Source organism: Eutrema salsugineum, unplaced genomic scaffold (genome assembly GCF_000478725.1).
Source record: "Eutrema salsugineum unplaced genomic scaffold, Eutsalg1_0 scaffold_1, whole genome shotgun sequence".
In the NCBI taxonomy this organism is placed as follows: domain Eukaryota; kingdom Viridiplantae; phylum Streptophyta; class Magnoliopsida; order Brassicales; family Brassicaceae; genus Eutrema; species Eutrema salsugineum.
This window is the reverse complement of record NW_006256909.1, coordinates 90,843-100,101: the sequence shown is the minus strand read 5'-3', so window position 1 is coordinate 100,101 and position 9,259 is coordinate 90,843. Positions and strand designations below refer to the sequence as shown.

The 9,259-nt window shown below is 38.1% G+C and overlaps 3 protein-coding genes across 3 annotated transcripts; 1 reads left to right on the top strand and 2 right to left on the bottom strand.

Annotated features, from left to right (window-relative positions):
- Positions 1-352: 352 nt before the first annotated feature.
- On the bottom strand, positions 353-3,324 carry LOC18028799 (L-ascorbate oxidase homolog). Its single transcript, XM_006411565.2, has 7 exons — positions 3,116-3,324; positions 2,890-2,999; positions 1,996-2,269; positions 1,792-1,897; positions 978-1,701; positions 816-894; positions 353-704 (listed from the first exon to the last, which is right to left on the bottom strand). Exons 1-7 carry the CDS (start codon positions 3,254-3,256, stop codon positions 483-485), a joined length of 1,656 nt encoding a protein of 551 aa, XP_006411628.1. The 5' UTR covers positions 3,257-3,324; the 3' UTR covers positions 353-482.
- A 2,009-nt stretch (positions 3,325-5,333) lies between these two features.
- On the bottom strand, positions 5,334-6,087 carry LOC18028798 (dehydrin ERD10). Its single transcript, XM_006411564.2, has 2 exons — positions 5,813-6,087; positions 5,334-5,723 (listed from the first exon to the last, which is right to left on the bottom strand). The coding sequence occupies exons 1-2, from the start codon at positions 6,008-6,010 to the stop codon at positions 5,334-5,336; spliced, it is 588 nt and encodes a 195-aa protein (XP_006411627.1). The 5' UTR covers positions 6,011-6,087.
- A 1,920-nt stretch (positions 6,088-8,007) lies between these two features.
- On the top strand, positions 8,008-9,258 carry LOC18028797 (expansin-like A1). Its single transcript, XM_006411563.2, has 3 exons — positions 8,008-8,199; positions 8,290-8,587; positions 8,669-9,258. Exons 1-3 carry the CDS (start codon positions 8,070-8,072, stop codon positions 9,048-9,050), a joined length of 810 nt encoding a protein of 269 aa, XP_006411626.1. The 5' UTR covers positions 8,008-8,069; the 3' UTR covers positions 9,051-9,258.
- Position 9,259: the final 1 nt, after the last annotated feature.

Here is a 9,259-nt window from a genome sequence, read left to right as displayed (position 1 = left end):
TTTTGTCTCATAAATCTCAACACTAGTAAACATGCTTTTCGTTAAATTTGTAGGCTTGCAATATGTAATTGCAAAATCTAATCAAACTTTCACCTATTCTAACAAAATTCTATACCGATAAACATTTTTAACGTGTTACTAGTTTGGAGTTCTTTTTTTTTGGTTTTATCTTAGTTATTTTCTTTGCATCGTATGCTGATTTGGCAAAATCCAAATTAATGATGATATGAACAACTCGTAAATCACCTAGTTGATGATCATAAACACAATTCAAAATTACAAATATTACTTGAATAAGTTTTGATAATTACGTAATACAAAGAATGTATCTATTTTGAAGCTATTTATTTGGTGTAGAATTATGCATAAGGAAAAGAATCTCTCGTCTTTTATTTTCTAAATAAATAGAATGTATTCCAAAAGAACATGAGTATTGGTTAACTTATCCAATTAATATTGGTATGAACTGAGTTATGGAAAGACTAACTACGGAGTGATGTAATTCTTTGTATGTTGGAGGCCCGACCACATAGCAACGCATTTTTGGGCAAAAGATATTCATCCCTAATAGAGTGAACTGGTGAGTAAACTCGAAGGTAGAACTGTTGACCTAAGTATTGTCTCGCCCAAAACTCGCTCCTTAGATTCCACATCCCAACATTGTCTAGTGCCACATATACGGCTGTCCAAGACTCTGGATATACCTACAACAACAACAACCAAAAACACATGTCAACTTTTGGATCAAAATGGTATCAAAGAAATCTTTTATATATGTATAGATATATGTATATCACAATTAAAAGTGTTCATACCTGAGTGGTGGAGCGAGAAACAGCATCCCTGAGGTTATATTCTCGTCTGCTCGCATGTGACCATGTTCCTCTATCCATCCTGTGGAAAACTCACAAAAGGTTATATTTGACACATTCATAATAGATATAGTCTGATGATTATTTAGCTAGTACTGTTCTCACCCGACAACCCAGAAACTGTATCCATCTAGGTGGTAACTCTGGACGATCTTCTCGCGGTTTTGAAAGACAATCTCAAGAAAGGCCCTGTGGTGTGCTCCCATCACTGAAGTGTCCAACTTCACCCCTCCTCCTATCCTCCTCGGCTTGTCAGGAATGCTTCCCACTTTGAAAACTCCTCCGATCTTAAAGTAATCTGCCAGCTTTAGCGGAGTGTCCGCATGCACAAACGACACGCCGTTTATGGCGTAACGTTGCTTCCTCTTCACAAGTGCCGCTGAGCTTTCTAGTATTAAAGTCCTGGAGATTTTGATTCGACCATAATGGTATGAGCCTTGAGGGTTGGGCCTCGGCCCAGACGCTGTCAGGTTGGTCCTAATGGACCGGGCTTGTTTGATAGACCAGTCAAGCTCATCGGCAAGCTGTCCATCAGAGATAGGAGCGGAGGAGAGGTTCTGTCTGGAGTTGGAGTAATGGAGAGTGGAACTGACCAGGAGTTTCTTGGCGGTAAATCTTGTGGCGACGACGATGGAATAGTCTTTCTCAGGCTGGTCCATGGTGACTAGGACAGAGTAAGACTGACCAACGTGAATGTCGAGTGAGGTATACATGGACTGGACCGTGTGGGTTCCCTCAACCTCAACGAGCTTCATCTCATGGTCTAATATTTTAAAATTCAACGAGTGTTGAAGACCCACATTCGAGATTCTGAATCTATACGTTTTACCTATTAATTCAGAAGTCCACAAAAAGTGATGAGAGAAAAAGTAGTAGCCGGAGTTTTTTTTAGTTGGCGAGATGAACTATATAGACGGACCTCTATGGACGGTGAGTGAAGAAGAAAAGCTGACTCCACGGCCATTGATCAAAACCTCATCGGGCAAAGGTAGCTTGTGTCCTCTATCCAAAAGTGCCTTCAAAGTCTGAAATATATGCAGTTAATTAAATATTGTAATTGACACAATAAACAAATAAAAGAAAAAAATAATTATTATATATATATAAAAGAAAATGTACGTACCTTGTGGTCATGCTTAGTGTACCAATCACCAATGAGGAAGGTGAAATCTCCGGCGGGGTCAGGGAAAGGGACGGGGATGCGAGGGCGGCTGAGGATACGGTGGCCACCAAAACCACCGGCGGCTTTGTGAAGGGCGAGGGATGGGAAGTAGAAGAAACTACCGATCTGGTCTTTCACTTGGATCGCATATGTATAGTTCTTGCCCGGTGGGATTGGACACGTCGTCCCGTAAACTCCATCTTGGTACGAGTTCTTCCTCAGTTGTACTCCGTTCCTTCAATATTTATCAATTTTTGTTTATTATTATTTGTTCCTAATTAATTAATTTGTCAAAGCTAGCATATTTAAGGGATACCCAACAAGATAACAAGAATATTTTTATAAATGTATATATGAAGAAACGGCACATGTGCATGCAAATTGGCTCCCTCATGTCATGGTCTCATATACCAATTACAAAATAAACGATCAAATCCTTCTTCTGATATAACGTAACTGAAGCTTTTATTTAATACATAGCTAGGAACGGGCCTTGATACAATTATTAAGCTGGTTAAGATTAATTGATACTACCGTTGCATTGTTTTTTTCCATATTAGTTATATAAATATATAATCAGTGTTAGATAAGATGCAATCTCAATATAGTTAAGATACCGATAGATACCGAAAGATACGATAGATACAAATCTATTTTGAGTATATCTCTAATATTATGATAGACTCATGTACTTTTTATATATAGTTCTCTTATGAATACAATGATCTTTACGGAGTTTTCCCAACTTACATTCAGATATGCAAATATGTATGATGAATATGGAGTTTAATTAAGAATTGTTTAACAAAGAAGCCGAAATTAAAGAAAGTGGTAAAAAGAATGATAAATAGATACCAGGACAGGAGAAATGGCTCGTCGAGATCGTTGTGAACATTGATGATCAAATTGTTATTGGTGACTGAATAAATCTCAGGTCCAGGAAATTGTCCATTTATCAGGATTCCCTGCGTGTATATATGTGTTAATTTAGATAATAAAAATATAAAGCATGATCATACAAACAACACACACGCAAGAAGACATATATGATATTTGATTGATCATGGAAGATAGTGTGTACCCTTTGTGGAATGCCGAGTGGATAAATGTTGCCGTAAGTGACCCTCCAATCGAAAAAACGGTAGGGATCTTCAGCATGAACAAAAGAAATGATGGTCATCATCATCACCATGCAAACGCCGCCGTTTAGCAACCACTCCATACTCGCGAGTCGCAGATTTTGATGAACCTTTTGATATATAGTGAGGACTGAGGAGGAGGGCCAAGGAAGAGAAGGGTTGAAGGGTGAGTTTTGGAGTTCGTAGAAACCGAACAATGACGTATTTAAGGGAGTCCAATTAATGGAATAAGCTAATTCCGTGTTTTATTCAATTTTGTAATATACAAGGCCCCACCTACCTCTTCTTCATTAATTATGTATAATACTTATACTCTTAGCAAGCAAGCCCATTAATTAATTGATCAGCCTTTAGGAGGTGATTAATTTAATAATTTAAAGTAGTAAATAAAACCGGCGAGGGGTTTGAAATGTTTCCATTCTCACTTATTACGTTCAGGCTTCATTTCATCTTCCTTGTGTGGTATTTTGAAGCTACTCCGGCAAGATCGATCGATCGATCGATAACATAGTTTATATTTCAGTAAATTTTATCGTACGTATAATAAGTTACAGTCGCATATTGTTCATATATATATATGTTTGGTTTCTACCTTGAATAGGCATATATATTTTTTATATTTTAAATGAAGTTGTTGTTTCTGGTACAAGTAGCTACGACACGATACATTACCGATTGAACGCGTAGGAAATATATGATGTACTGTATTATGCTGGAAATAGAAGAAAAAAAAAAGGTCGTTAACAATAGCAGAAAAAGACAAAATGAAACTGCGAGGTGCAGGTGGGTCAATTATATTAAGCGCGTAAACGTTGATGGAAGATTTTGCTGAGTTGGATTGACTTAGGAATTTTTTTTTTTTTTAATTTTAGATTTTGCGAGTAGATAGATGATGATTACATATTTCAATGGTCAACTTTGATAAACAGATGTCAAACCCCGAATTGTCCGGCATATATATGTGAGTGATTAATGGCCGCCAGCCCATTCATTGTCTCGTGTCAGTGGTTTACTTTGATTGTTGGATTGGTAACTCAAGTTTGTGTCGTCCTTTCACTTTCAACAATTAGATTAGTACTCTTAGTTTGATTTAGTTTCGTTTTCACATACATACCTGAATTAATGAGCTAAAATGATCTCTGATGACAATCAAACGCGTGAGGGATTAAATGGGCCTCACTGCCACTAGAAGAAGAAGAAGAAGCCATGGCAGCTGGAAACACAAAAGTCACAGACTGTCTTCTTCTTCTCCCCGTGACGCTGTCTGTGACTGTGAGAGAGATTAAAACGTATCTCTCATTTCTCTTCACTTGTGTTGGTACACATAATATCCGTGTGTGCGCCTTTTGCCTTTTTCCAGTTTTCCGTGTTTTCAAAACGGGCCTTTGTTGGGCCCTTTTTATCCATCACAAACTTATAACTCACGCCACCATCTCCAACATCACCTAAAACCCGCCTTATCGTTTATAAGTTAGAGCATCTGTATTGGGGGTTCATGAGGGGTTTTAAGGTGAGGTTCATATGTTTTTTTGATTTAAAAAAAATGAAAAAAACCTAGTATACTTAAAACCGGTTGTTAATTAAGAGTTTTTAGAACCATTTTTAGAAGGGTTCATAACTAATTCGCTGCATCTAGAAAAGAAAAAAAATTTTGATGCTCTCTCTCCTCCTCCTGTACTTTTCTTTACTTCTTATTTTTTAAACCCTTTATAAGTTCACCATTGTAGATGAAAAACATCATAGGTTCTAAACTTTTATATAATCAATTCTTTTTATTAAAATAATAGTTATAAACCCCAGGTTCACCATCTACGATGGTCTTATAACTTAATGATGAATCCCTCGATTTTCATGGAATTCATATTAGACCCCTAAATTTATAATTTTTAAACCTTTTACTTTGATCCATACTAATAAATAAGGCATTTCCTTCGTACAAATACATTTAAACCCTAAACGGCTTCCATTCATTAAATTTAAAGGGAATCATCATTCATTTAAATTCTCTTGTAAATAAATACTATGAGTTATTTTTAAGATTCCAAGAGATTTCAAAATGGAAAGACACGAGGAGGTGAACAATACATGAAGATGAAGAAACTTGTGCTGAAAGCGAAAGTTTAAGAAAAAAACAAAAAACGAAAAAAGGGTCTAAATTAACTAGGTTTCCTTCTTCTTCTCACCATCGTCATGATCATGCTTGGTATGACCAGGAAGCTTCTCCTTGATCTTCTCCATAAACCCTTTCTCCTTGCTGTTGACATGATTAGGTTCAGGTTCAGGGTTTCCATGGTGACCCCCGGGAAGCTTATCCTTCATCTTCTCCATAAACCCTTTCTCCTTCCCATCCTCGTGTTCATCAGCCTTGTTGGCTAGGTCATGACCTTTAGCAGCAGGAAGCTTGTCCTTGATCTTATCCATGATGCTTTTCTTCTCCTCTGTTTCACACTGATCTGGAGCATCTTCCTTGTTGTGACCACACACCTTCTTCTTCTTCTCCTTCTTCTCCTTCTTTTCCCCATTTCCACCCGCTTCCTCGTCACTTGATGACTATTGGATACATATCAAATCATCAAACAACAAGTGTTAATTTATTATCAGAAAGGTGGAGTCTAAAGTACAAAATGTGTGTATCTCACAGAGCTGTCAGAAAGGTGGAGTCTTTCAGCGAGAGAAGGCTTCTCCGCATCCTTGTCTTCCTTGGTCGTCGTCACAACGGCATTCTCGGAGGAAGGTTCGTCTTCGGGCTTCTTCTTGAGAAAGTCAAACATCCCACAGCCTTTGGAAGCTGCATCATCGGCTTCCTGCTGCTCACTGGAACGAGGATGATCCGCCATCTCTTAAACAAGTTACGTTGTATATTGATCAACACCAAAAACTCTAGTCACTTTCAATTAGTTGACAGTGAGACTTTGGTTAATTAGCCCCAGCAACTGTCTATTTATACTAACTCGACCTCATCACCACACCCACTCCCTCTCTGCTGGCTCTTTATTTTAAATTACAAGTTAACTAAGCACTAGGGTTCACGCTTAACCAAGGCGTTGCCGGCAAAATTTGTACTAACAATTCAATATTTAATCCCCATAACTTTGATCGGAACAACGTTTCTGTGTTTTTCGAAGGTATATTATTTAAAACAGTAGTTAGTACATATGACCGAAAACCCTGTAAACGGATGGTCGGTGTGGACGGTCCACATTATCCCAGATACATAACCAACAAAAACAAAAAAGTAATTAAATTGTGGGTAGGAGATTAAATTTTAATTTGGAATGCTAAGGGGGCCGAATCAAGAAGATGGGCTTGAAATGGTCAGCCCAAAGAGAGACCTCCTGAGCAGTTGCAATCCTGCTTTCTCTAGCCATACCCAAGCTAACTAGCAATACTTTAAAACAGCATAAAACGGCTAAAATCTAGACAAAATCCTAGTCTTAGATTTTGTATAATGCCCCCGACAACGAAACCCAAAACAAACAAAAAAAAAGAGAGAGAGATAGAGAGGGAGGAGTATGAGAAGATATCTTCACATGTCGTAATCAATGCCATGGATTTGACAGAGTTGTTCTCACATGGATGTTTCTTGGTTACCAAATGATCTGTTCAATATCGAAGATTTCCTTGCCTTTTTTTTTTAATCAACATTTGAACAAACAAACTTATACATTACAGGATAAATAAGAAGACACGTACGGTAGAGTAAGATTAGTAAATAAAATCGGAGGGACTAATGCTCTACATCTAATTGATTTATTACATGTCTAGACTGCTTTTTTTTAGTGGAAATGAGTTGTTATGAACGTTAAAAGTAAAAAAAAATTCTTTTAGTTCTTCAACCTACCTTTCATTTGCTTTTGACTTTCTTCAAATCCAAGAACTAAAATATTATCGAGCAAATTTAAACTACTTAAGGAACAAAAATTAGAGAGTAGGTAGTTATATGATAAAAGTAGAAAAAAAAATAGAAGGCATGGGTAAAAGAGGAATCATTGTCTTAAACTCTTAAAAATAACAAAAAAACGAAAATGTACGGGTAGAAAACTAGAAGCAAAGGCAAGTGATTGAAAAAGGGAAGAAAGTGAAACTGGGGTTTGGAATGTGTGTTAACAATAGCAAAATAGATCCAATAAGAAACACTTGGGAATTTGTTCTTATCTTTTCCCTCCTTCCCAAAGCCATACCCTTTTTTTGGAGTATTAAAACAAAATGCATTCTTAATTAACTTAAAATATGTTTTGTTTTTGCATTAGATCAGACAATTCTTTAATAATAATAATCTCCAGATATGTTTGCGCGTTGAGGTTAATCAACTAGAGTATATTTTAATATTTGTTGGGTAAGTTTAGAAAAAAAAATATAAAATAGGCATAATGTGTGAGATTATCTGATTATTGGTGATGTGACTCTGGTGAAGTTTTAGGGTTTAGGGAAAAAGAAAAAAAAAACAGGATGCCGACATGTACAAGGCCCGAGGAGGAGGAGAGAAAGAGGGGCACAGCTGTGATGCAAAGAGTCGGTGCAATGCCATGTCATCCACCCATATTGACGACACTTGGTAAATGGTCCTTTGTTATTCTTAATTCTAACTCAATAATAATAATAATAATAATAAAATAAAGAGTTGTGTGATTGTCAAAAGAATCAGAAGATTTGATAGTTTGGTGAGTTGTGGAGTTTAATAGACACGCCAGCCAAGCCAGCTGCTCTCTACTCTACAATAGTAGTGTATATGATATATGACGTGACGTGTGTGTTGAGACGCTGAGCTGGCACCCACTCTCTTCTCTATTACGATATTTTATGTCATATATATATGTTCACTCTCCTCCTTCTATTCTATTCTCATCGCATCTCTCTCTCTTAATAAACTTATAAAAGAAAAACATAAACAAAAAAATGGGAAGCTGTTTTCTCTTCTTCGTCGTCGCAGTCGTCTTCATCTCCTCCTCCTCTTCCGTTCACGCTTGCGACCGTTGTCTCCACCGCTCTAAGGCTTCTTATTTCTCCTCTGCTTCTTCTCTCTCCTGTACTCTCTCTCTCTCTGTATTCAATCGTATGTGTTTTTGTCTTCTTTTTCTCATATTTTTTTTTTTTTGACTTGTTAATGCCTTTGCAGCCGGAGCTTGTGCCTATGGTTCTCTAGCTACTGGTTTCTTCGCCGGTCACATCGCCGCCGCCGTGCCTTCCATCTTCAAAGACGGCGCCGGCTGCGGAGCTTGCTTCCAGGTGCGTTGCGTCGACCCTGCTCTCTGCACCACCAAAGGAACCACCGTCATGGTCACAGACCTCAACATCAAGAGCAACCACACCGATCTCGTCCTCAGCTCCAGAGCCTTCAGGGCTTTGGCCAAGCCTGTTCTCGGCGCCGACAGAAACCTTCTCAGACGAGGCATTGTCGACATTCAATACCAAAGGTACACTCTTTTTTTTTTGTTTTGTTTTGTAGTAGTAGTAGATTTCTTTGTCTAGTGAGTAATAAAGGCAGTTGAAAACAGAGTTCCTTGCGATTATGGAAACAAGAAGATGATGAATGTGAGAGTGGAAGAAACAAGCAAAAGCCCAAATTACTTGGCGATAAAGCTCTTGTACCAAGGTGGCCAAACCGAAGTCGTTGCCATCGACATTGCTCAGGTGGGTTCCTCGCGTTGGACCTACATGACCAGATCTCACGGTGCCGTCTGGGCCACCGACAAAGTACCCACCGGAGCTCTGCAGTTCAGGTTCATGGTTACCGGTGGCTACGACGGCAAAATGCTCTGGTCTCCGAGTGTTCTTCCCGCCAACTGGGAACCTGGAAAGACCTACGACGCCGGCGTTCAGATCACCGACATTGCTCAGGAAGGTTGTGATCCATGCGACGCTCACATCTGGAAATAACTTACTCACTTACTTACTCGCCAACAATTCTCTTTTCTCTCTTTTTCTTTTTCTTTTACAATGACAAAGCAGAGCCTCTTTCCTTATTTATGGCTTTCATCATTTGATTAACTGAAACAAAGTGTTAAACTAAGAAAGGTTTTAAGGGATATATGTACAAAAGAGGTCTCTCTATATATATATATGTACACCACCATTCTTTTCTATCT